Source organism: Rhinopithecus roxellana, chromosome 16, assembly GCF_007565055.1.
Source record: "Rhinopithecus roxellana isolate Shanxi Qingling chromosome 16, ASM756505v1, whole genome shotgun sequence".
NCBI classification, from domain to species: domain Eukaryota; kingdom Metazoa; phylum Chordata; class Mammalia; order Primates; family Cercopithecidae; genus Rhinopithecus; species Rhinopithecus roxellana.
Genome location: NC_044564.1, coordinates 11,714,692 through 11,741,063, shown reverse-complemented (window position 1 = coordinate 11,741,063; position 26,372 = coordinate 11,714,692). Strand labels below are relative to the sequence as shown.

The window sequence follows — 26,372 nt, the reverse complement described above, 5'->3', positions numbered from 1 at the left end:
TTTTCTCCTTGGCGGACGCCCTGGAGTGAGGGATCTCCGAATCCTGTTGACAGTCGTTACTCCTGCAGCGGCACCACGGAGGGGGCCGTCGTCTGAGTTCCCCTTACTCAGAATACAGAAGGTCCATGACCCAAGCCCTACCTGCCAGGAGCTGGGGAGGGCCCTCCCCGCCTGCCCTGCTTCAAGGCCACCTGGGTCCCCTCATCTGTGAGACTGAGTGGCCCTCTTCCGACTAGGACTTTCCAGAGGAGCCGTGAGTGCTGCCCTCTCTCTGTGCCTGGGGCCTGGTGTCTCAGCCGAGGCGACTGCCCTTCCGAGCTCCCACATCCATGCCTGCTGGAACGTGAGAGGCCAGCCCTGTCCCCAGGGTGGGCCACCGTGACCATCAGAGATGAAGGCGGTTGGTCCCACCCAGCTCTGGCACTGTCCCGTATCCAATTTCCCCAGCTCCCCGCGCCTGCCTCCCAGAGCTGTGGGAGAGACTCGTGTCCTGCCGTAACCTAGTGGCTGGAAACAACACACATTTTATTATCTGACTGTTCTGTGGCCAGAGAGCCAAAATCAGTCTTGGTGGGCTGACGTCAAGGTGCCTGCTGGCTGGCTCCTGCAGGCTCTGCTGGGGAGTCTGCCCCTGCCTCTGCTTCTGGGGCTGCCACATTCCTTGGCTCATGGCCTCTTCCTCCACCTTCAAAGCCAGCAGCCTCTCTCTCCCCTTGGGCCCCAGTGTCTGTGATCGCATCTCTTCCTCTGACCCTCCTGCACCCTCTCACAGGCCCCGTGCAATGACCCTGGGTCCCCCCGGTGGTGCAGGCCCACCTCCCAATTTCAGACCACACCTAATCACCTCTGCCAAGCCCCACGTGCCATGCAAGGTTGCATAGTCCCAGGTTCTGGGGATTGGGAACTGGGCATCTTTGGGGGCCGTATTCAGCACCCTGCATGGGCCCAGTGTGTGGGGCGGGGCCTGGTCTGGCTGTGTTCTGTCAGTACACTGCTTCTGGGACTGAATGTCCTGCTCTTATTCCTCCACTGTAGCCGAATGACCCCGTCACCAACATTTGCCAAGCAGCCGACAAGCAGCTCTTCACGCTGGTGGAGTGGGCCAAGCGGATCCCACACTTCTCAGAGCTGCCCCTGGACGACCAGGTCATCCTGCTGCGGGCAGGTGAGTGGTGGGGCCTGGGCGGGGATGGGGACGCCATGCAGATGGGACACTTATCGGGACACTCCTCGCTCCCGGGACACTCCCCCATCCCGGGATACTCCCCCCCTCCCGGGACACACTCCCCCCTTCCGGGACACTCTCCCCGCTCCCGGGACACACTCCTGCCTCCTGGGACACTGCCCCCTGCTGGGACACTCTCCACTCACAGTATACTTTCCCACCTCTCAGGACACTCCTCCCTCCTGGGACACTCCCCCATCCCGGGACACTCTCCCCTCCTAGGACACACTCCTACCTCCCAGGACACTCCCCCTTCCCGGGACACGCTCCTGCCTCCCGGGACATGCTCCCGCCTCCTGGGACACTCCTACCTCCCGGGACACGCCCTCCTCCTGGGACACTCCCCCCTCTTAGGACACACTCCTACCTCCCGGGACATTCCTCCCTCCCGGGACACACTCCCACCTCCCAGGACACACTCCTCCCTCCCGGGACACTCCCCCCTCCCAGGACACACTCCTCCCTCCCGGGACAGCCCCCTCCCAGGACACACTCACCCCTCCCGGGACACTCCTCCCTCCCGGGACACACTCCCCCCTCCCAGGACACACTCCTCCCTCCCGGGACACACTCCCCCCTCCCGGGACACACTCCCCCCTCCCGGGACACGCTCCCCCCTCCCGGGACACGCTCCCCCCTCCCAGGACACACTCACCCCTCCTGGGACACTCCTCCTTCCCGGGACACACTCCCCCCTCCCGGGACATACTCCCCCCTCCCGGGACACTCCTCCTTCCTGGGACACACTCCTACCTCCCGGGACACTCCCCGCTCCCGGGACACACTCCCCCCTCCCGGGACACTCCCCCTTCCCGGGACACTCCCCCTTCCCGGGACACACTCCTCCCTCCCAAGACACACTCCCCCCTCCCGGGACACTCCTCCCTCCTGGGATACACTCCCCTCTCCCGGGACACTCCCCCCTCCCAGGACACACTCCTATCTCCCAGGACACTTCCCCATCCTGGGACACTCCCCCCTCCCAGGACATACTCCCCGCTCCCGGGACACTCCTCCTTCCTGGGACACACTCCTACCTCCCGGGACACTCCCCCCTCCCGGGACACACTCCCCCCTCCCGGGACACTCCCCCTTCCCGGGACACACTCCTCCCTCCCAAGACACACTCCCCCCTCCCGGGACACTCCTCCCTCCCAGGACACACTCCCCACTCCCGGGACACTCCCCGCTCCCAGGACACACTCCTACCTCCCGGGACACTTCCCCATCCTGGGACACTCCCCCCTCCCAGGACACACTCCCCCCTCCCGGGACACTCCTCCCTCCCGGGACACACTCCCCACTCCCGGGACACTCCCTGCTCCCAGGACACACTCCTACCTCCCAGGACACTTCCCCATCCTGGGACACTCCCACCTCCCAGGACCCACTCCCCCCTCCCGGGACACTCCCCCATCCCGGGACACATTCCTACCTCCCAGGACACTCCCTCGTCCTGGGACACTCCCCACTCCCGGGACCTCTTATGGATTATATATATGGGACTGTTGGGGGAAGGGCCTGGGGCCTCAGTTTCCCTCTATCCCTCATAAGGAGGTGTGCCATGTGGGGTTTCTCTCAGTGGCCTTCAGAGAGGTAATGGGCTGTTGGTGGAGGTTGGGGGGCTCTGGAGAGGGAGGCTGGGTGTGTTCAAGGGGCTGCCCAGGAGGGCCACGTGCTCTCTGCCTTTCTCCTCCCACTCCAAGGCCGCAGCCCTGTTTCCATGCGGAAATGGTGATGCACGGAGCCATTGCACAGAAATGCGTACTCCATGCGCAGCACACTCCCCGTGATGTCATGCGGCGGTCAGGACGGTGGCTGGGAGCTCAGCTTTGGGGTTTTGGGATCAGGTTGGCAGTGGAAGCCTGGACGGGGCAGGCGCCCCCCAAGCTGGTCCCCCACCTGGGAAGGGGGTGTGAGGGACGTGCTGATTGAGGCTGGTTCTTGCTGAGTCACCTGGGGTAGCTGTGAGGCCAGGCTGTTAGTGGAGTCTCCTGCTGGTGAAGTAACACGTTGGGTGCCCAGGTCTGCCCTCACTGCCCGGCGATGGTGCTGGTCACTGTCCCATGTCCCCCTGGGCCCAAGAAGCCAAGCTGCCTTAGGGCCAGGGTCCCAGCTGCCTGGAGGCTGCTGCACTGTGGGCTCCGCTGCCTCAGCCTGACTGGGGAGCCTCGGCCCATACAAAGCGGCTCCTAAGCGAGAAATGGAGAAGGCACAGCCAAACAGAGACAGGCTCCCTGTGAAGCAGGGAATGTTCTGGAAGCTGCTTGGGTCAGGGCTGCGACCACACAGGCTGTGTAGAGGGCCTGGTGCCGCCGACTCCCTCTCAGAAGGACTCTTGTGGCCATGGGCCCTGCCGGATGAGCCAGGATAATCTCCCATCTCAAAGTCCTTGACTTAATCCCGTTGGCCTCGTGTCTGGTGGGTCCTTGTCCCTCTGGGCCTGAGGCACGTGGCCGTCTGCTGTTGTGGGCTCAGACTTCTTTCAGGGTGTATTCCGCCTACCAAGGGAGCCCTGCTCTTGTTTGCAGGGGCTTCCCCAAGAGCCCTCGGTTCAGAATCCCTGGCTTTGCCAGCTACAGGCCTGCCTGACCCCAGTGGTTTTTGGAGAGATACCCAAGGGTTTTGCTGAGAAAGGATGGTACCCCCACCCTGCCCCAACCCAACAGGCCTATCCAGAGAACAGTCAGCCGGATGCAGCTCTTTTACTGGGAGATCTCTAGATGGTTGTGCGCTAGGGGCCAGGTGGAGGTCTGAGTCAGATTGGATGGCTGTGTTCGTCGCCATATCTGTGTGGTGCCTGGCCCTGCAGTCCCATGTTCTGACAGCTTCTGGCTCCAGCATCAGCCTGTGTCGGGGGAGCGTGGTGGAGTGTGGTGCTGAGGGCCTATGTAGGGGGAGCGTGGCAGAGCGCGGTGCTGAGGGCCTGTGTGGGGGGAGTGTGGCGGAGTGCGGTGCTGAGGGCCTGCGAGGCGTGAGCGTGGTAGTGTGTGGTGCTGAGGGCCTGTGTGGGGTGGTTGTGGCAGAGTGCGGTGCTGAGGGCCTGCGTGGCGGAGTGCGGTGCTGAGGGCCTGCGTGGGGGGATCGTGGCGGGATGCGGTGCTGAGGGCCTGTGTGGCGGAGTGCGGTGCTGAGGGCCTGCGAGGGGTGAGCATGGTGGAGCGCAGTGCTGAGGGCCTGCGAGGGGTGAACGTGGCGGAGCGCGGTGCTGAGGGCCTGCGTGGGGTGGTTGTGGCGGAGTGCGGTGTTGGGTCTCCACTGAGGTCCTTGCTGACCTGTGTCCAGCGGGCCCTGCTCATGCTTGCTGCCAGCTTTGAGGGCCACATGGTGAGGTCTGGAGCTGCACTTCCAGCATGAGTCCCAGCCCCACTGCCCACCAGCGGCTGACCTTGGCTGAGTCACTTACTCTTGGTGCCGCATTGTCCTTGCGTGTTCTGTCTGCCGGGGCCGGCAGCTCACCCATCAGGTGGTCTCCCCAAGCCCCTGTAAGGTCCACTGAGGCACATGTCCAGCTCAGATGTGGAGCAATGGAGTTGGAAGCCTGCACTGGCCAGGTGGCTGGAGAGGACCTGGGTTGACCCCAAGGATACACTCTACCTGGCTGGTATTGGCTGAAGGGCTGTGTCCTCCTCCAGGGGGCTTGGGGCTGGGGCTGTGGCTGTAGCCTCTAGCTGGTGTTGGCTGGAGGACTCTGTCCCCCTCCAGGGGGCTCAGGTCAGGGTCTGTGGCTGTAGCCTGATTGGGGACGGGGGTGCGGTCCTGCTGGGTTTTCTTCTGGCAGGAGGCAGTGGTGGAAGTGAGGCCCCGCCCAGCCCTGGCAGGTGCAGGGGGGCACTGAGTGCTCCCCCATTATGTCCCTGTGCTGGGCCCTTCCACTGTGTTCCCAGCGCTGGTGGGGGAGGTCACTTCCACTGGGCGGCAGCAGCGATGGGAATGGGTGCCCAGACCTGGGATTCCCACCATTGTGAGAGCCATTGGCCATGCGGGTTCGAGGCCCAGGGTCTCTGCTCACTCCGGGCAGTGTCCACCTGTGGCTCTCAGTGACACTGAGCTAGGGTGCAGTGGCCACAGCCCTGCAGGGGCCCAGAAACTGGTGGAGGATTCCAGCCGGGCTGTGGGAGGCTAACGTCACGCGTGTCTGCTCCTGCTGGGTAGGTCCGCTTCCTTGGGGTGGGCTCCTGCTCCACCTGTCTAGGAGACCTTCAGAAATAAAGCATTAAAATGAATAGTTTTGGCTTGTTCCATGGAAGCTCCGAGTCACACCCTGACGCTTGTGTTTCTCAGATGAGTAAACTGAGACAGGGCCGGGTTGCTCACAGCTTTCAAGTTCCTCCATCCAACCTCCTTCCCACCTGCCCCCTCATCCCAGGCTGTTGGGTTCTGAGTCCGCGTTAGCTGCTCCAGTGGGGTCTTCCGAGGGCTTGAGCTGCACAGGCACCTCCTGCCATGGAGGCGGGGGGTTGGGGGGAAGGGGCAGGCCTTGCTGGGCCGTGAGGAGAGAGGAGCCAGGCTTATGTAGCAGGCCCGAGGTCCCCCTGTGGGGACAGCACACCACTTGACGTCCCTGGTCTTGTTAATCCTGGCCACATCTCCGGCCCCAGGACACAGGGGAAGCCAGGCTGGGCTCTTCACTACCGCCCTGGCACGGGATCCCCATCACAAGCCCCATGGGGACAGCAGCAGTGACTCTGGGGGGCCCTGCCCTGCCTCCTGGGTGTGGACTCATTTGACTCTCCAGACCACCAGGAGTAGCTGTTCTCACTGTCCCCTGTGCTGAGGAAGTGGCAGCTCAGAGGGGAGACAGGAATGCAGCTGAGCTGGGTTGGAGCCTGAGGCCCTGGCTTCCCCACGTGACCCTTGACTCCATGCTGTTCTTTCCAGAAGTGCTGTCCAGGGATCCTGCAACCCCAGCAGAGGCCCTGGGCATTTGGGCAGGGCCACAAGGGATCTGCAGGAGTAAGTTCCTTGGACAGGGCCAGCCTCTTGAGTTGGAGGATGTAGTGACCAAGGGGGCAGCTCCAGGCAAGACTCTTTGTCCTGCGCTTGGAGCCTGGAGTAAGACCTGGTATCCCCTGCATCAGTGAGGTTCTCCTTCTGAAAGGCCAGTGCACCCTGAGCTGTTAAAAGCTGTGGCCGTGCCGGGCCCCCACATCGCAGGGCCAGGAACTCTCCGTGCAGCAATGGAGCACTTAGGAAGGTGAAGACGCGCCCCAAAGGTTACTGTAAAATGGGTTCCTCTTCTGTTTTCTCTTACGTCTGAGAAGGAGGAGGGCAGCTTACAAAGGTGTGCGGGGCAGGAGAGGAGAAATAACCAAGTGAGGACATTGGGGTGGAGGGACAGGGGACAAAGGAGCTGAGATGCAGCCGGCGTGCCAGAGGGTGCAGAGAGAGACTCCGTGATGTTCTGTCCGTGTGTCTGGGGTCCTGACCTGTACCCTGTGCTGAGGGCCGCATCTCGGCTCAGCAGCGTGCACCCAGCCGTGCACCAGGCCCCTCTGCTGGGCACACCAGAGTTTCAGAGGCAAGTCCACTCTGGTGCCTGCTGGGTGGCCCCAGGGGCTCTCAGGGCAGTGGGAGGGGAGGGGGCCACCGCTCCGGTAAACCGCCAGGCCTGGAGGATGCAAGGGAGAGAGGCGGGCCCCCGAGGCCGGGGCTGGTGGGTTTGGAGCCAGCTGTGCCCCAGCCCAGCTCTTGTCCTCAGGCCCCTGGGTCCCTGCCCCTGTCCACAGGAAGTTTGTCCACACCGGGCCGGGTGTGGGAAGGGAGGGAGAGGCCTTTCCTGGGAGAGCATTTACTCTCACTGGATGTCAGACCCAGTACCTCCCAGCCTGGGAAAACCTGACAGGCTGGACTGTAGGAGGGGGAGGAGTGGGAGCGGGCCCAGGGCTTCTGTCCGAGTCTCTGTGTGATTTGGGGCAAACCCTTCCCCTCCCCGGGCCACAGATTACCCACGTGTCAGATTGAGGGGTCATCTAGATCAGAGTTCTCCTAAATGTGATGCTACAGATGTTTTCATGGGCAAAAAAAAAAAAAGATTCTGTGGTCAAAGAAAATCTGGCTGGGCAGTGTGGAAGCTGTTTTCGTGGCTGACTCGGCTGAGCCCTGGGACGCCACTGCACACTGCAGCCTTGGTGCAAAGGGTGGGTGTGTTTCTTAAACCGCCGCCCCAGGGAACCCCACTGTTCTGACTCTCCATTGCAATGGGCTGCCTGCTGCCACCTGGCAGGGAGAGGGGATGCGTGACAGGTGGGAGGTGCCTGTCCCGCGTCTGTGACAGTATTTCCAGCCCTGGCTTTTCTATCAGACTGCCCGTGGTGCCATCTGCAGGCTCCCACGGTGGTGGGGCACAGACCCCACCGTTCCTCCCTCATTTTGGTTGCACAGCCTGGGGCGAGTCGGGTGCCATCCCTGCCTGGTCTGTCAGCACACCTGGGCGGGGTGGCCTCGGGCGTGGGACTTCGTTCCTGGGGCCCTGGGATTACTCAGTTGTGAAACAGGGAGAATGGGGGTGGTGACACCTGCCCCAGGGTCCCCATAACGGGGTGGGTGTGTGCTGGGAGGGTGTGGTGGGCCGAGCCGGAGCTGGCACGGTGGTCCCCACCAACTTCTTGCTGATCACTGACCGCCTCATGCCTCAGTTTTCCCCTCTGTAAAATAAGGTTAATGCCAGTTTTCCAGGATTACAGTTGGGATTAAGTGGGAAATTCATGACAGTGTCGGGGTAGAGGCTGGAGCCTCTGGAGCGCTCGGGGAGTGCAGAAGGTGCTGAAGGTGACTGTGTGCCTGCAGGTGATTCCGTGTCACCCTGTAAACGGGAGCAGTTAAATCAGTAATGCGTGTGCACGCGAGGGTCCCTGACTGTGTGACTGCAGGTGATTCCATGTCACCCAGTCTCCAGGAGCCACGAAAACAGTAATGCGTGTGCACGCGAGGGTCCCTGTTTGAGGCTTTCTTCCTCACCGATGCCTGCTCTGCCTTGTCTACACTGGAACCTCATGTTGAGGGACTGCTGTTACCTAACTGCCTGCCCCCCAGGGAACCCCCGATTTTGAGGAGCTGCTGTTAACTGCCACCCCCCAGGGAACCCCCGATTTTGAGGAGCTGCTGTTACCTAACTGCCACCCCCCAGGGAACCCCCGATTTTGAGGAGCTGCTGTTACCTAACTGTCTGCCCCCCAGGGAACCCCCGATTTTGAGGAGCTACTGTTACCTAACTGCCTGCCCCCCAGGGAACCCCCGATTTTGAGGAGCTACTATTACCTAACTGCCTGCCCCCCAGGGAACCCCCGATGTTGAGGGGCTGCTGTTACCTAACTACCCCCCCGCAGGGAACCCCCCGATGTTGAGGTGCTGCTGTTTTCTAACCTTCCGCCCTCCGGGGAAACCTCCCAAAAGACGCTGCGGCTCTCATGCACCTGCCTTCAGTTGGATAACCTGCTGTTCGGTGGCATTCCATGAAGTGCACACGGATCCCCGAGAGTTTGCTCCTGGGACCCTGCTGGCAGCAGTGGTTCTGGGGCCACCCTGGGAACATCCCTGGGTGTTCTCCCGCGTGCTCCATGGCAGGAGTGTCCTGCACACACAGGAGGAAGCTTCCGTGGGCATATGAGTTTGTGAGCTCCTGGGTTCCACAAAGCTCAAGGGACTTTGTGCGGGACTTCTCAGGGTCTGTCGTGTGCCGGTGTGTACTGTAGAAGAGGCATTCTCAGGAACCTCTTTTCTGTGGAGCACTTCGTGGGATTGGGGTTCCAGAGCCTGTCAGGATGGGTCTGTGACATGCTGCCTCTGCGGGCTCCCACCAGGGGCTGGGGAAGGGGCAAGCCCCGTGGGGCCGGGAGACAGCCGAGTGACCATGTGCCTCCTCCCCAGGCTGGAATGAACTGCTCATCGCCTCCTTCTCCCACCGCTCCATCGCTGTGAAGGACGGGATCCTCCTGGCCACCGGGCTGCACGTCCACCGGAACAGCGCCCACAGTGCAGGGGTGGGCGCCATCTTTGACAGGTCGGGGGGGGTCCCAGGAGGGGCGAGGGCGCTTTGCTCACCTCCACCGCCAGGCCAGCTGAGTTCGGTCGCCTCGGCCCCTGTGCACGTCCTGCCTAGTATTATTTCAGTGCATGAAGGGTGCGCACGTGGAAAACAGAGAAAAGCACAAGGAGGAGGCTCAGAGCCCCGTGCCAGCCCTGCCTCGGGGGCATCTGTAACCACAGGGAGCACTTGACCTGTCTCCCTCCAGCTCTTTTTTCACGATCCCATGTATCTATCCGTGGGAAGGAAAGCGTCATTTCTTTTTAAAGTGATGACACCGTAGATGCAGTTTTGTAAAAGTGTCAATTCGAGTTGGCACATCGCAGGCTGTGTGAGGCTGGCACGGGAATGCCGTGGCAGCCCGGGGCGTGGTGCGGCCTAACGCCTGTCCCCGTGCAGGCAGGGGTGTCGGACCACAGTGCTTCCCGCCTCCCAGCGGAGCGTGGGCTGCACCTCAGCCACTTCTCAGGGGACACACTGCAGGAGCAGCACTGGCTGCAGAGCCCGCCCTCGTCCGGGCCTGGGTGGTCCGTGTCTGTTCACGTTGCCCTCCCAGAGCACCGGCCAGCTCGGCTCTGCCAGGCAAGGCGGACGGTAGCTTCCTTGTCACTATCGCTGCAGTCTTTCTCCACGAGTCCAGAGAGCCCACCGGGCCTTCTGGGGACCAGATGTCAGCTTCAGCCGGAGCAGGAAGGCTGGGGAGGGGCGCTGCAGGGTCCTTGGTCAGGGGTCTGCAGCACAAGGAGCCATGGGTGGGAGGAGCAGGCCACCTGGAGAAGGTGGCCCCTGAACATGAGAGCCCTCACGTTAGAGGTGAGTAGAGGTCATGCACTGGCACTTACAGGGGGACGGATGCCCCGGCAGCAATGCCCCAGGGGGTGGTTCAGGTCCCCGAGTCCTGAGGGTGGTCCTGGAACTTGATCTCCATGGGATGTGCCAAGTGCAAAAGGGTTTGTGGCCGCAGATGGTGGGCAAACGCTAGTTTAAACGGTGTCCTCGAGGGTCTTTGCTGCAGGACTTGTCAGGGCCTTTAGGAAGTTAGTGTACAGGAGGGTCCCCACGGGGGCTGCAGGGTGCGGTGTTTATTGCCCACAGCAGCGTCTTTAGAGGGGTACTGGGGATACGGCTTTGGGAAGCGAAGCCCCAGCCACTGGCCCAGCTGACAGTTCCTTTGGCTGGCTGGTAGAGAGATGGCAATGACAGAGGTGGACGGTAGCTTCCTTGTCGCTATCTCTGGGGTTACATTCTCTGGGGTCCCAGAGCAGTGACTACAGAGGCCCAGCATTTCCTCGCCTTTTGTGCAAGTGGAATGCAAAGTCTTTGCCCTTAGTGGCCCAGGCCGTTTCCATGCCTGCTGCCCTGCCCCTCTGCAGCTGTGTGCCCCTGCCTCAGAGCAGACATCGGAGGTCCCTTCCAGCTCCTGTTCTGTCCCACCCTGTCCTCCGGGCTCCTACAGATCTCCCAGGAATCAGCCAGGGCACTCCCCATTCTGCAGACCTTCAGGGCCCACCTTGGCCCACAGGGGAGAGCCCAGGCTCCTTAGGCAACCATCCAGGCCCCACCCGGTCACCTCCCTTTCCCCTGCTCTGGCCCACCCTCAGTTCCTGGACACAGCAGTCAAGCTTTGGGGTTGGTGGGCAGGCTGCTGAGGCTAGGGGGCCCAGGACACTGCAGAGGCCGATGGGATTCAGAATCCAGCTGCAGGAGTGGGGCGGCTGAGTCTGAATCTGAGAACGCCCCCAGCGTCTCCATGGAGGGTACTGGCAGGTTTTCCCTGTGTTGAGGCTGGTGTTTTTTTTTTTTTTTCTGGTGATAAGAAGTGGACATGCCTCCCTTTGGCAGGCCCCACCCAGGGAGATCAGGTCCTGGAGAAAGGTCTCTTCCTGGACTGAAGGGAGCAGCTGGGGCTGTGGCACGGGCATGGGCTTTGCCTCAGGTGGTGTTAGGTCCACAGCTGAGGAGGGACAGTGGTGGGTCTTGCTGGGCTCAGGGGGCGTGGACTCTGTACCCCATGTGCAGCTCCAGCTCACCTCAGCTTAGCTGTCACGTGGTGCCTCTTTAGCCTCTAGGTTCCCAGAATAAAGCCCCACAGGCAGACCCTAGAGGGAGAGGAGAGGAGCCCACCCTCCAGGCAGGGGTGGCACCTGGGCCCAGGTTCCAGCCCACTCCCTCTCAGGCTGTCTGGCGGTCCTTGCCTTGGCTTGGCCCATCTCAGCCGCCCTCCAGCCACGCCGGGCTTCCCAGAGACGTTGGGTATCTGGGGTATGGCCTGGGTGAGGACCTCGGCCTAACTGGGATGGGGTGTCTGCCCTCCTCCTCTGCAGGGTGCTGACGGAGCTCGTGTCCAAGATGCGGGACATGCAGATGGACAAGACGGAGCTGGGCTGCCTGCGCGCCATCGTCCTCTTCAACCCCGGTATGGCCTTCCTGCCTTGAGGCTCCTGGCCCCGTTCTCTGGTGGGGCAGAGGCACCTGGGCCTCCTCCCGGCTGCACCTCTTGGCTGTGGCTGCACATGAGGCCAACTCCCGCTCTCCTTGAGCTCAGCGTGCTCCCCTCCCAGTGGAAGTGTGGCCATGCTGCCTTCTGCTCACCTTGAGGGCCCACCAAGGGAGCGTGGCCCCTGGGCACAGGGGGACCCAGCAAGGCACCTGTCATGAGGGGCTTGGTGGTGCTGTCTGGGCTCCCCGGTTCGCAGCGTTCGCCATTGTGCATCGGAATCCAGACTCCGGAAGTGGCCGGCTGTGGTTGTGAACTTCCAGTGCTGAAGTTTGGGAGCCCCGAGCCCTGCAGGCTGGGGATGGGGTGGGGATGGGTCAGGCCTGCCAGGTGTTCAGAGACGACCAACCTCATCCCTGAGCCTTGGGTCCAGGGTGTTTCTGGGGCTGGGCCCCTGTGGTTGAGGAGAGCAGGGCTTGGGGCTGTGGGGCCGGAGCTGGGCACAAGCCTCTGGCCGACAGTGCAGCTCTTCTCCAGCCTCTGGGTTCTCGGCTTGAAAAGCCTCCCAGGTGCTACTCCTTTGCCCAAATGCTGACACGTGCCTGTTTGCCCGGCACCCTGCCGGGCATGGCCGGGCTCTTCACGCTGCTGGGTAGGGCTTGCCTGCCCAGAGCTTGGGATTTAGAGGGTCACATCCACCAGCAGGTGTCCCCGGCACATGAGGACAGGAGCACGGTGGGTCGAGGGTGTGGGTCACTTCCTCTGGGAGCTGAAAGTTAGGGGCCAGGGGAATAGGAGGCACAGAGGTGGGGTGGACTGGTGGGGGCAGCCCAGGCAGGGTCTTGAAAGTCTTGCTAAGTCTGGGTTTTCTCTTGGGGCCACAGGCAGCCAAGTCCCGAGGGGTTCCAGCTGGGAGGGAGCTATGGGTTTCTGTGTTTGGAAACTCAGCTCATTGCGATAGGGGCGGGCGGCTGGGGTGTGGAGGGAGAGGTCTGGGGCTGCCGTGGGGAGCTCACCTGGGCTGTGGTGGAGGGAATGGAGCCCTCTTGGCTCCTGGCCCTGACCTTGCCCTTTGTCAGACCTGGCTCTGAGGGACCGGGCCGGGATGGAGGTGGGCATCTTCTTGTGGGGAGAGCTTGTTTCCAGGGACATTTGATCACCCAGGCTGTGCATCCGGGCCATAATCCTGCCAACTCAGCGGCTGAGTCACGCCATGGCTCGGCCCGGCCCAAGGAATCCCCATTCAGGTCCTGTGTGGTCTGGTTGCTAGAGCTGGGGCACCAGCGGGACCGGGGCATGGGCTTGCAAGGAGGGTGAGATTGGCACAAGCAGGGTCTAGGCACAGGCTTGCAGGGATGGCGAGGAGACCAAGGCACAGGCTGGCAGGGAGGGTGAGGAGACCGGCTGGAGCTGAGGCAGCTCAGGGAGCCAGACACATTGCCAGGGAGCCCCAGGACACGGGCCAAGGTGGCATTCACATGGGGTCCCTTGGCCTTGGAGGTGTTGGTGGCTGCAGTCTCAGCCTCTGTTCACTCTGGGCTCTCGAGTCTGGGTCGAGCTCAGCACTCCGCGAGCGTGCCGAGGATGGGTTTCCTTAGGGTCTGGGTGCTCCTGGGGGCAGCAGTGACAGCTCCCATCCGTGTCATGGGGCTGGGACCCAAGGGTAGCAGAGGCCTCCATTGCCTCTCCCAGTTCCCATGGCGGCTGGAAGGCAGCAGTTTCCTGACACTTTATCGATGGGGAAACCGAGTCTCTGGAGGTCAAATAATTGACCCAAGGTCACATGGCTGGCAAGTGGCAGAGCCGAGCTTGGACCCAGAGCAGCCTGGCCTGGCCATGGATTCCACAGTCATCCCCCTGCCACCAGACTCTGGGAGAGCGGGCGGGGGCGTGTCCAGCAGCGTCCCTCACACCACCTGCTCTGCCCATGGTGGGGCAGCTTGGGAGACCCCACACAAGCCTGGGTCCTGGGGGCGGGTGTCTGCAACACACTGAGGTGAGGGTTCTGACCTGTGGCCTCTTCTCCTTTCAGACTCCAAGGGGCTCTCGAACCCGGCCGAGGTGGAGGCACTGAGGGAGAAGGTCTACGCGTCCCTGGAGGCCTACTGCAAGCACAAGTACCCAGAGCAGCCAGGAAGGTGGGTCCCGCCCTGTCCCACACACACCCCAGACCTGGGCTCTTGTCTCCAGAGCCCCCACCTTGCTGCAAGGCTGTTTTGTGTGAATGAGAAGGTGGCACCCTCCCCAGGCCCAGCCCGTGCCAGCAGGTCCTGAGCAGGCAGCGGGAGGTCCTCCAGGCCAGTGGGCTGTGGCAGGCACACCCCACAGGCTCACGCTATATCCCCACTGGAAGGATTACCTCACACCTGGCGCATAGTGGGTGCTTGTCTTTGTCAAGTAGGTAGGTGAAGCCTGTGCTTCACCCCCCACTACGCTCCCCTGCCAAGCAGAACCACCAGAGGTCCGGCGACACCAGCACATAGTAGGTACTTCACAAGCATGTGTAGAGTGGATGGCCAGATGCCCACACATACTAAACACTCTCTACAAGTGTGTACAGAATAGGCAGCCATGGCCCACGCGCAGAGCTCATCTTTCTCCCCTGCACGGCTGTGGGCCCTAGAAGAGCTGGGGTTCTCTCATTTCTGAGTCCACAGTGCTGGGTGCACAGTAGGTGTCCAGGAAGAGAAACATTTGTGGATTCCTCGGTTTCAAAGTCAGCTCTCCAGATTCTGCCTCTTCTCTCTCAAGGGGCATCTCCTGGCCTCTTGATCCTCAGCCTGTGGGTGGGGGGTTGGGGGAGGTGGGGCCCAGCAGACCTCATAGGACACCCAGGCCCTCCTGCCACCAGCACATACACAGTTAACCGTGTCCCCGCTGCCTGCTCAGCCCTCATCTGGCTTGGTTTAAAGTGAAACTTCCCGGAGGACGAGGACAGGAGGGGGTGGCAGGCGGCTTGTTTTTCCTGGCTTTCTGCCCTGGCCCATCTCGCCAGCTCAGCAGAAAACAGCTTGTTCTCTGGCCTGACTCCAGCCTCTGCGCTGTTTTTGCCTTTAAAACAAGGACTGTGAGGCAGCCAACCACAGAGCTTTTCCCTCAAAGAGAGACTTCGTTAATAATTAATGAGGTTGTGCAGGCCCTGGAGGGGCCGTGTGGAGAGACTTAGGCCGTGCACAGGGGCCTTGGGGCAGACACGGCCAGCCAGAAGGGACACCTGGTCCCGTCCCCATAGCACCGTGTCCTCAGCGGCAGCTGCTGCCCTCATGCCTGGCCCTGCCATCCCTCTTCCCAGAGCCCCAGACATCCCCCTCTCCCTCTCTGCCAGCCCACTGGTCCCTGCCCCAGGAAACTCCCCAGGGGTGGGCCAGGCCCTGAGGAACAACCCATGCTCGCTCCCTCCCCCGCCAGCCTTCTCTGACCAGGCTGTGCCCAACGCCAGCAGAGCTATTTCTGGGGAAGGGGTGGCCCTGGTCTGAGGCCCACAGCCCTGCACGAGGTGCTGTGGGAGGCACTCACGGGGTGCTGACGCTGTATGGAAAGGGGCTTGCCCCAGTACACAGCTCCCAAGTCAGGCCCGGCTCCACCTGCAGTGGGAGTGCAGCTGACTCCCCCTCCCCCGCCTGATGCCCTTTGACTTCCTGGTTACCCACCATGTGCCCTGCCTGTTCCCTGCGACTCACCAATGTGCTCAGCAGCCCTGTCCCTGACAGGCCCCGCAGTCTCTTGCTGCGATGGCTGCTGCAGCCAGATGCATTGCTGACCTCACACCCGCTCCTGGCTGTCATGGCCCACATTTTTCCTTTTCTTTTTTTTTTTTTGCTGAGACGGAGTCTCGCTCTGTCGTCCAGGCTGGAGTGCAGTGGCAGGATCTCAGCTCACTGCAAGCTCCGTCTCCCGGGTTTACATCATTCTCCTGCCTCAGCCTCCCAAGTAGCTGGGACTACAGGCGCCCACCACCATGCCCGGCTAGTTTTTTTGTATTTTTTTTAGTAGAGACGGGGTTTCACCGTGTTAGCCAGGATGGTCTCCATCTCCTGACCTCGTGATCCACCCGTCTCGGCCTCCCAAAGTGCTGGGATTACAGGCTTGAGCCACCGCGCCCGGCCCATTTTTCCATTTTTTAAGAGACAGCATCTCGCTGTGTCACCGAGGCTGGAGTGCAGTGGTGCGATCGTAGCTCACTGCAGCCTCAGCCTGGGCTCGAGTGGTCCTCCGTACAGGCATTATGCACCACCACGCCTGGCTACTGTTTTTCTCTTGTTCTTTTGTAGAGACAGGGTCTCACTGCGTTGCCCAGGCTGGTCTCGAACTCCTGGCCTCCAGCCATCCTCCCACCTCGGCCTCTCAAAGTGCTGAGATTACAAGTGTGAGCCATCATGCCCAGCTGCCCACAATTTTTCACTTCTTTACAAAGAGCTATTCAGCCTGCCCTAGCCAGCCGCTCTCTGGCCCCTGGCCCTTCATCTCCATCCTCAGCCCCAGGGATCCCCCTTCACTCTCTCCTGGCTCTGGGATGCCACTGCCCCTGTTTCCTTCTAGCCTCCCCTCCTTCCTTCTGGAGGCTTGGCACAGGCAGATCTGGGGCTACAGACCAGCCTCGGATGGGTTGGGTTCTCACACACAGCCCCAACCCCAGGGAGGCCTCCAGGTGCCAGGACAGAACTGCCCCTGCCCCTTGCCTGGCCCTCACCAGACCCGTTCCCTGCAGGTTCGCCAAGCTGTTGCTCCGCCTGCCGGCTCTGCGCTCCATCGGGCTCAAGTGCCTGGAACATCTCTTCTTCTTCAAGCTCATTGGGGACACGCCCATTGACACCTTCCTCATGGAGATGCTGGAGGCGCCGCACCAAATGACTTAGGCCTGCGGGCCCATCCTTTGCGCCCACCCGGTCTGGCCACCCTGCCTGGACGCCAGCTGCTCTTCTCAGCCTGAGCCCTGTCCCTGCCCTTCTCTGCCTGGCCTGTTTGGACTTTGGGGCACAGCCTGTCACTGCTCTGCCTAAGAGATGTGTTGTCACCCTCCTTATTTCTGTTACTACTTGTCTGTGGCCCAGGGCAGTGGCTTTCCTGAGGCAGCAGCCTGCGTGGCAAGAACTAGCGTGGTGAGCCCAGCCAGGCGCTTCCCCACTGGGCTCTCCGGACGCCCTGCCACACCCCACAGGGCTTGGGCGACTCACAGGGTCTTCGGGCCCCAGCCCTGGAGCTGCAGGAGTTGGGAATGGGGCTTTTGTTTCCGTTGCTGTTTATCGATGCTGGTTTTCAGAATTTCCGTGTGGCCCTCCTGTCTGGAGTGACATCTTCACCTGCTCTGAATACTGGTGCCTGGCCAGCTTGTGGCAGGTTCCGCCTCATCAGGAGGAGGGGACAGCTGGGGGCGCAGGCTGGTGTGTCGTCAGCAAAGACCTCAGCCGCCTCGGGGATGAGAGGGGACTCGTGGGGCCAGCAGGCTGCCCTGTGCTCTGAGTGAGGGGGAAGTAGCCCCTTTTTCCAAAGATAACTCACGGTTTTGCCCTTGAGCCAATGAGAACATGAGCCACCCTCTGTGCAGGGTTTTGGGGCCACCTCCAGGCTGCAGGGACAGGGGTCACTCACCACCCCTCAGTTTTCTCTCTGCTTTGGTGTCCTGGTTTCAGACTGCCTGCTCCCTGTTCAGACCGGAGTGCCCTGGCCCCTCCCCAGTCTGAGTCTTCTTGCTCTGAGGGCTGGGCCGAGGCTTGTCCTTGGTTCCTGCAGGGCTGGCCCCGGCTCAGGCGAGTAGGGTGTCACCACCTCACTGGCCTTGCTGGAGGCACAGGGCTCTGCTGACCTGCATCCATCCATGAGGCCCGCGGGGATGGGAGGGGAGGAGGGTGGCCTGTCGTTTCCCTCAGAGGGGGCAGGTGGCCTGGAGACAGAGGGGCTCAGGACCTGGGAGCCTCGTGGGTGGGGCAAATGCTCCGCGGCCTGGAGTGGCTCTGCGGGGGCATCGGTGGGAACCCTGCTCAGGCTTTCTCTCTGGCTGCCAGTTGTGTCTGAAAGACTCTTGGAATCTGAGAACCCTGAGTTGCAGCGCCCTCGGGCCTGGGCCACACGCAGGCCCTGGTGGGACCACCCAGCCTGGTGGTGTCCCCGGATAGCGTTGTTCACCCAGAGCCTTACTTGGGAGCCTCACTGAATGTCTGCTCTGGTTGAAGGTGGTGGGGGCTCAGCCCCGTGCGGCCCGGCGCTCCTCCCACAGGCTCTGCCCCCGGGCTCTGGTGGTGTGGGGACCCTCTCAGGTTGAACTCGCCTCTTTTGCACTGGAAGGCCCTCCCTTTGGCCTGAGTACTTTTCCTGTTCATGCCTCAGTCCCGTGGACCCAGCCTTTGTCAGTCGCAGGTGCCTGAACAGGGGATGGATGGGGGGATACAGGAGGGGGGTCTTGTCTTCCCGGGAGCAGTCTAGGAGTGATGCGGGGGAGTGGGTGCCTTCTCCGAAGTCTTACCCCGCCTGGAGCAGGGGCTTCCTCACTGGGGAAGGGAGCTGCCTAGGAGGTTGGACTGGGAGGCAGTGGCTCAGAGAGGCAGTTTTCCAGTCTCGGTGGGGAAGAAAGTGTCCATTCTTTTCCTTCCTGGATCTCCCAGCCAGAGCTGAGCTGAGGCACCTGGGTGGAGCCTGCAGCTGAGTCTGTGCCCGAGACAGAGGCTGTCAGAGATCCCACAAGCCTCTCCTTCCTGTCCCCCTCCACCCCTGCCTCCTTCCTGCCCCCCTCCACCCCTGCCTTTCAGCGTCGTGGATCCCCAGAGGTGGCCCCCTGCCCAATCCACCATCCCGAGGCAGAGTGTTGAGCCTCACACCTGTACCGGGTCCCTGGCCAGCTGGGCCCCTCCCAGGCACTGCCAGGAAGCCACAGCCGCCCCTGGGGGGTGTGGTGGAAACGGCAGGAGGGTGCAGGCACTCTCGGGGCCCCAGTGGTGGGAGCGTGAAAGACCCAACGCCAACACCTGGTGCCTTCTGCAGCCAGCGCCCACCCATCTGTGCCCGGACCCTTGGGAATGCCCACGGCTCCAGAGGAAGAAGCCCAGGGACGGGCCTCCATGATAGGGGGTCGGCTTCTTCTTGGGAACTTGGTCGTTTCCGGCACTGGCTAGCTGGCTGGATGTAAAGCACTGAAGCCCCCCCCGCCGGGCTGCCAACCCCTGAAAGCAGAACCCGGCCTCCCTGGCCCCAGCAGCCTTACCCACCGCTCCACGTGTCCTGGGCTCTTCCTGCCCCTTTCTCATCGGCCTTGTGGGTGTGCAGACAGTGCTGTTGGTTTGAAAAGGTGATGCGTGGGGAGTGTGGCTCATCACTGAGTAGAGGTAGAGTTTCTATTTAACCAGACCTGTATAGTACTATTACCAATCCGGTTCAATTAAGGTGATTTTTTGGTAATTATTATTTTTGGTGGGACAATCTTTAATTTTCTAAAGATAGCACTAACATCAGCTCATTAGCCACCTGTGCCTGTCCCCGCCTTGGCCCGGCTGGATGAAGCAGCTTCCCAGCAGGGCCCCCCCTTCCCAGCGGCTGCTTCCTGGGCCCCCGGGGCACTCCGGCACCTTCAGGCAGGCGCCTCAGCTGGTCACCTTCTGGCTTTGCCGTTCAGATGGCGCTCCTAGGCTGAGGAGTGAAGATGCCACAGAGCTGGGCTCCCCTAGGCTGCGTCGGGCACGCTTGGAAGCTGGCCTGCCGGGACCTTCCACCCTGGGGCCTGTGTCAACCACTGGCCCTCCACATCCCGGAAGCATACGACCTCTGGGAAAGACAGCCCTGACCTTCAGTTTTCCAAGCACGGTGTTCCCCAAGAATTCTGGGCTGGTGGCCTGGTGGCAGTGCTGGAGGTGGCCCCCAGCCCCTCCCCATGGGGCACCCAGGAGGGTCCTGCCAGAATGTGCAGCCTGTGGGTAGTCGGCTGGTGTGTCTGTCGTGGAGTTGGGGTGCGTGACCTGGTGCCCGTGCACGCGGGTGTGTGGTGTAAACATGTATGTGCTGTACAGAGAGATGCGTGTGGAGAGAGCCGCACGCGAGTGCCACGCAGGAGAGGCGGAGCGGTTACCAGTGTTTTGTGTTTATTTTTAATCAAGACATTTCCCCTGTTTTCCTATAAATTTGCTTCGTGTAAGCAAGTACATAAGGACCCTCCTGTGGTGAAATCCGGGTTCGAATGAATATCTCAAGGCAGGAGATGCATCTATTTTAAGATGCTTTGGAGCAGACACCTTTAGCTGTTCCCAATCCTTAGCAATGCCTTAGCTGGGACGCATAGCTAATACTTTAGAGAGGATGACAGATCCATAAAGAGAGTAAAGAGAAGAGAAAATGTCTAAAGCATCTGGAAAGGTAAAAAAAAAAAAAAAATCTATTTTTGTACAAATGTAATTTTATCCCTCATGTATACTTGGATATGGCGGGGGGAGGGCTGGGACTGTTTTGTTTCTGCTTCTAGAGATTGAGGTGAAAGCTTCGTGTGAGAAACGCCAGGACGGACGATGGCAGAGGAGAGGGCTCCTGTGACGACGGCGAGGCTTGGGAGGAAACTGCCGCAATAGGGGTGTCTTCCTTGGGGGCAGGAGGGTGGGCCTGAGGCTTTCAAGGGTTTTCTTCCCCTTTCGAGTAATTTTTAAAGCCTCACTCTGTTGCGTCCTGTTGCCGGCCTTCCTGTGACTGTGACTGAAACGCTTCCCCGTACGATTGTCTCTGAAACATCGCGGCCGCAGGTGCCAGGGTTTGATGGACAGTGACATTAGAATTGTCGAAAAGAAACACGCAAAGGAAGAAACGTGAGAGGAGAAACAAAATATGAGCGTTTAAAATACATCGCCATTCAGTTCGTTTGTTGTGTGTGGGGATGTTTTTTGTCTGGGGCGGGAGGGTCCGCAATCAGTCCCCACCAGCCCGTCCTCCCTTCCACCCCACCCGCTGGTCCTGTGCGGCAAGGCCGGCGTCCTCTGTGGCCCACACTCCGGGAGTTCTCTCCCTGTCCACTGGGCTCTGCTGCTCCTCCAAGGGGCAGGGGGCTGGGGCCTCCACGAGGGTGTCTGTCAGCAGCCACGGGCACTGGGCCTGTGGGTACCTGCAGAGCGCGAGTGTTCCCACTTGTCCCTCACCGGGCTGCCTAAGCATCCACACTTCTGCAGCCATGCTGGCCCGGTGGGCAGGAGGTGAATCCAGAGGGCCAGGGAACACAAGATGTCACCCAACTGCCCCCATAATAACAAATTAATGATACCCCATCTGCACTGTCTCCTGTGATAAATGCCCTCTGTCTCCATGCTGTCTGGGGCTGGGCTGCTCCTGGCCTGAGGTTTAGTGGTGGTGCCCGGAGCCCTCTCATGCACCTATGTCCAGCCAGGCACCCTCCACGAGAGGCACCACACTGAAGGTGGGGAGTGGGGCTCTGAGGGTCCAGGTCCTGCCCTGTGGTGGTGGGCAGAGGGCCGTGTGGCCTGTGCCCAAAGCAAGGGTGGCTCCCGGGTGAGAATTAAAATGGAAGGGCCTGCCACCTGAAGGGCAGGGGCTTCCTGATGGCACTCCCCTCGTGAGCACACACACACACTTGCATGCTCAAACACCCGCACAGACACGCTCACATGCACCCTTGCACCCATTCATATGCATGCACACATCACATGCTCGCACACATGCTTTGGCATGCACACCCATGCACAACTGCTCCCATGTGCACACACATGCGTGCCCGTGCAACCACCCATACACACTTTCATATGCACGCACCCACACTCCCATGCATCCACACTCACAAGCACATCCATACACTCCCGTGCACACTCCCATGCACACACACCCACACTCCCGCGCACACACCTACACTCCCATACACATTGCCATACACTCCCATGCACACACCCGTACACCCCACACACACCCATATGCACTCCCATGCACACACCCATATTCCCATGCACACACATGTACACACCCATGCACGCTGCCGTGCACACGTACATGCTTTCATATGTACACCAATAATCCCATGCACACACACCCATACCCGCTCATGCCCACACCCATACACACCCCCATGCACACACACCCATACCCGCTCATGCACACACCCATACACGCTCCTGTGCACACACATGTACACACCCATGCACGCTCCCGTGCACACATACATGCTTTCATATGTACACCAGTAATCCCATGCACACACCCATACATGCTTGACACTCATGAACATACACACTTGCACTCAGCCCTGAAAGGATCGACTGAGCAGTGGGGGTCGTGGGGGCGGGGCTGAGCCAGCCTCCCTTGGTGGAGTCAGGACCTCACACCAACATTCTCCCTCTTCCTGGGAGTGGCGGCTGTGCCCTGAAACTCTGGGCCACTCCCTGGCCCTCAACTGTGGCTGAATGGTGGGTGCCACAGGAGTCTGGACTCATGTTGCCATCTTAGGAGCTGCTCTGGGTCCCAGCTGCAGATCCAGAGGAGGCTCCCCGGGCTGCACACCCTCCTCTGCCAGGGCCTTGGCTCTGCCCACCAAGACCAGCCTGGGCTTCTCCAGAGGGGCCCAAGTGTGAATGGACCCTGAGGGAGGGCAGAGTCCTCGAAGTGCCCACCTGCTTCCTCTTCATTGGCACAGCCCTCTGCCGACCTGGCCTCCTGGGTCTGGCCCACCCATGTTCTCTGCATATAATCTTACACGCATGAAGCATGTGGGCCTCTTTCATGGTCTGGAAAAGGGGTCGACCCTGGGACCTCTGGAGCTGGGTTGTGGCCTCCCTGTTGAGGGGCCTCCCGTCCTGCTGCACATGTGCGCACATGGCTGAGTGTTGCTGTGTGAGACACCAGCGGTTGGAACCTGGCTCTGTGCCCTGGTGGTCCCCTGGACTCTGGGCACAGCCTCCACGGACACCCGTCCTTGGGGTGAGTGAGCCCTCGGAGTTCTCAGGCCAGGGCGCAGGGACAAAAAGGGAAAGCTCAGGTATGTGGGTGCAGGACACAGAACCCTCGGGGCTCTGGGAGAACCCCAGGAAGGGGAAGTTCCCCACGGGTTCCCAGGGCCTTGGTGCTGGTTTTAATAATGGGGCAGGGCGTTGTTACTACGGGACTTCCTGGGGTGAGCGTGGGGGGAGTTTGGTGCCCCTCCAGGGACGTGAACACCTCCTCGTGCTCCCACCAGCCAGGCAGAAACTCCAGGCTGCCGGCTGGCATGGCATCGCAGGACAACCCAGCTTTGGGCCTCCCTGTGGCATCTGGTTGCCACGGCGACTCTTGCCCAGGGCTGTCCCTCTGGACCAGAGATGCTGGGCTTGATAAGTTCCTCACCGGCACGCTCAGGCAGCGACAGTGAGCCAGCGTGGGCTGGAGGTTTGTGAACTGAGAGGTGAGGGAGGGGCAGGGGCTCAGGCACCTGCGGTGGGGGCAGGGACACATGGCTCCTGGATGGGCGCTGCTGAGCTCCCTGTGCTTCTGTCTCTGCCATCAGCCAGCAGACAGCGTAATGGGAGGAAGGGCAGGCGTGGGGAATGGGGTGCATCCTGAGAGCACATCCTGAGAGAACGGGGCAGCCCCTGCACTGTGTGCAGGCAGTGCACACTCAGGGCGGAGGAGGGTCATCGCTGTGCCCGAAGACAGCTGCACCCGGGTGAGCAGAGGAGGTCAGGGGAGTCTCAGGGGCCTCAGGAGGAAGGGGCTGGGGCGTGGAGACGTCGGGAAGGGCCACATAGAGCCTGCAGCCCAGTCCCCCGGATTCTCAGATGGGCACAGCTGCCCCCCCTGGCAGGGACTCAGACAGCATCGGGGCGGGCAGACCATTAAGTCTGGCATTTTCTACCTGCCTTTCCGCAGCGAGCCCCCTCTGCAAAGATGCCCCGAGAGAACCCGCAGCCCCTGTGGGGCTGTGTCCCCGCAGCTCACAGAGGCCCTGAGAGGAAGGAGTTTGCCCAAAGGGAGGCCGAGGCAGGACCAGGCCCCATCCCACCCTCTCGGTTATGAAGGAGCTGATTAGATACCCAAGGGCCCTCAAGGACAGATGCCCCGGCGCCCGCTGCGGTGCCCACGGCGTGAGGCAGCCCTGCCCCCTGCTGGCGACGCTGGGACAGCGCAGGTCCTCCAGTCCCTTCCTGCTCCTCCAGGCCCGTGGGGGCCACAGTGGCTTCCGGCAGTGGGGTTAATTACTGGGAGTTAGAATCAGCTGGGCACTCCGCCACCCAGCCATACCCCTGCTCACTGCAGCAGGCGGTCCAGTCAGGAGCCAGCTTCATCCCAGTTTCACCAAGATGCCTCGGTGGTCAGCTGTTCGGGAAGCTGGGCTCACAGCCATACTGGGTGCCAGGTAGGCTTGGCCTGCAGCAGGTGCAGGGAGGGAGGGAGGCGGGTCCTGCCCTCTCTGAGCCTCAGTTTCCCCATCTCCCCACCTCCAAAGTGAGGACAAACTCCCCATTTTCCAGGGCTGTTGTGACCAGGGCCTTGGTCACCCAGAAAATGCTTGAGGAGGAAGCAGCCACGTCCTCCTTTCTTTTGGTGTGAAGAGGCTGTAGCACAGGGTATCGGTGGAGGAGGCCAGGCGGCTTTGTTCCCTGAGCAAAGCGTGGAGAACAGGAACCCTTGGAGATTTGACCCAGGGCCCACCTCGAGAAACACAGGACGGTGGGCCCAGGTTCCAGGGCCTGGAATCCATGACGTGGCTTTTCCCATTATGGGGGATGGGGAAGGTCAGGTATCATGGTGCCCTCCAAGGTGAGGAATGGAGCCCTTGAGGTCCAAGGGCAGGGCAGAGACCCCTGTGTGGGTCAGTGGGGGCATTTGGGAAGCACAGAGAGGAGACTCAGTGGTCTTCCTTCGTTCTCACTCCTTCCCCCCCTCCCTCCTTCCTTCCCCCTTCTCCCTTCTTTTTTCCTCCCTCCCTCCTTCCCCACTTCCTTCTTCCTTCCCCCGTCTCCTTCCTTCTTTCCTCCCTCCTTCCTTCCTTCCCTCCTCCCCTACCTCCTTGCTCCTTTCTTCCCCCTCCCTCCTTCCTTCCCCCGTCTCCTTCCTTCTTTCCTCCCTCCTTCCTTCCTTCCCTCCTCCCCTACCTCCTTGCTCCTTTCTTCCCCCTCCCTCCTTCCTTCCCCCTTCTCCTTCCTTCTTTCCTACCTCCTCCTCCCTCCTTCCTTCCCCTTCCCTCTTCCCCCCTCCCTCCCTCCTTCCCCTTCCCTCCCTCCTTCTCGCTTCCTTCTTTCCCCTTCCTCCCTCCTTCCTCCCTCCATCCTCCCCCCATCCCTCCTTCCATCCTTCCCCCATCCCTCCCTCCTTCCTCCCTCTTTCATCCTTCCTCCCTCCTTCCCCCCTCCTTCCCTTCTTTCTCCTTCCATCCCCCTCCCTCCTTCCCCCTTCACCCCTCCCTCCTTCCTTCCCCCTTCTACCTCCTTCTTTCCCCCCTCCCTCCTTTCCCCTCCCTCCTTCCTTCCCCCTTCTCCCTCTTTCTTTTCTCCCTCCCTCCTTCCTCTCCCCTCCCTACCTCCTTACCCTTTCCCTCCTTCCTTCCCCCTTCTCCTACCTTCTTTCCTACCTCTATCCTTCCTTCCTCCTTCCTTCCCCACTCCCATCCTCCTTCTTTCCCCCTCCCTCCTTCCTTCCTCCTCTCTTCTTTCCCCCTCCCTCCCTTCTCCTTTCCTCTTCTCTTTCCATCCTTCTTCCCCCTCCCTCCTTCCTTCCCCCACCCTTCTTCCCACCTTCCTTCTTCCTTACCCTTCCCTCCTTCCTTTTTCCTTCCCCTCCCTCCTTCTTTCCTCCCTCCCTCTTTCCTTCCTTCTGCCATCCTCCCTCCTTACCACCTTCCTTCTTCCTTCTCTCTCCCTCCCCTCTTCCCTTCCTCTTCCTTCCTTCCCCTTCCCTCCCTCCTTCCTCCCTCCTTCCTTCCCCCTCCCTCCTTCTTCCCTCCTTTCTCCTTCCTACATCCCTCTTTCCCCCTCCCTTACTTCCCTTTCCCTCCCTCCTTACCCCTCCCTCCTTTCCCCTCCCTCCTTCTTCCCTCCTCTTCCTCCCTCCCTCTTTTCTCCTTCCCACCTCCCTTCCTTTCCCCTCCCTTCTTCCTTCCCCCATCCCTCCTTCCACCTCCCTCCCTTCTTCCTTCTCCCTCCCTCCCCCCTCCGTTCTCCCTCCTTCCTTCCTCCCTCCCTTCTTTCTTCCCCCCTCTCCTCCCTCCTTCTCCCTTCCTCTGTCCCTCCTTCCCACCTCCCTTCCTTCCCCCTCCCTCCCTCCCTCCTTCTTTCCCCCTCCTTCCTTCCCCTCCTCCTTCCCCCTCGCTCCTTCCCCCTTCTCCCTCCCTCCCTCCTTCCTCCCCGCTTCCCCTCCACTTCCCTCCCTCCTTCCCTCCTTCCTTCTTCCTTCCCCTTCCATCCCTCCCTCTTTCCTTCCCCCTCCCTCCCTCCCCTCTTCCTTCCACCTTCCTCCCTCCTTCCCTCTGTACTTCTTCCTTCCCCCTCCCTCCCTCCTTCCCCCTCCGTCCTTCCTTCCTCCTTTCCCCACCCTGCCTCCTTCCCTCCTTCCTTCTTCCTTCCCCCTCCCTCCTTCCTTCCTCCCTTTCTCCTCCCTTCCTCCCTCCTTCCCTCCTCGCTACCTCCTTGCCCCTCTCCCTCTGGCCCAGGCCCTGTCCTGAGGGACTCTTACCTACTACACCAGAGCAGGAAGGCCCTGAAAGACTGGGCCCCTGGAGCTGAATCCCCAAGGATTCAGACACC

General features: G+C 61.2%; 2 protein-coding genes and 1 pseudogene across 7 annotated transcripts in view; all 3 read left to right on the top strand.

Annotated features, from left to right (window-relative positions):
- The window catches only part of RXRA (retinoid X receptor alpha), a 117,949-nt gene extending 97,430 nt beyond the window's left edge, over window positions 1–20,519 (top strand). For 4 of the 5 annotated variants that reach the window (XM_030919166.1, XM_010372771.2, XM_010372773.2 and 1 more), the window contains 5 exons: window positions 1,036–1,165; window positions 9,095–9,227; window positions 11,576–11,667; window positions 13,721–13,826; window positions 16,397–20,519. In XM_030919166.1, the coding sequence (XP_030775026.1) occupies window positions 1,036–1,165; window positions 9,095–9,227; window positions 11,576–11,667; window positions 13,721–13,826; window positions 16,397–16,544 (609 nt within the window). In that variant the 3' untranslated portion in view covers window positions 16,545–20,519. The remainder of the gene's footprint in view (window positions 1–1,035; window positions 1,166–9,094; window positions 9,228–11,575; window positions 11,668–13,720; window positions 13,827–16,396) is intronic. The other variant, XM_030919165.1, reaches the window with a different exon arrangement.
- LOC104669708 lies at window positions 17,214–20,517 on the top strand (annotated as a pseudogene). The gene has a single exon (XR_004053905.1). The product of XR_004053905.1 is annotated as an uncharacterized LOC104669708 (transcript).
- Window positions 19,174–20,519, top strand: LOC104669709. The gene is made up of 2 exons (XM_030920130.1): window positions 19,174–19,254; window positions 19,344–20,519. The coding sequence occupies exons 1-2, from the start codon at window positions 19,174–19,176 to the stop codon at window positions 19,851–19,853; spliced, it is 591 nt and encodes a 196-aa protein (XP_030775990.1). The 3' UTR covers window positions 19,854–20,519.
- Window positions 20,520–26,372: the final 5,853 nt, after the last annotated feature.

Coding starts and splice junctions, on each gene's coding strand:
- LOC104669709 (XM_030920130.1), top strand. CDS start 19,174: ATGAAGCAGCTTCCCAGCAGGGCCCCCCCTTCCCAGCGGCTGCTTCCT. Junction 19,255..19,343: donor ACTCCGGCACCTTCAGGCAG/GCGCCTCAGCTG, acceptor GGGCTCCCCTAG/GCTGCGTCGGGCACGCTTGG.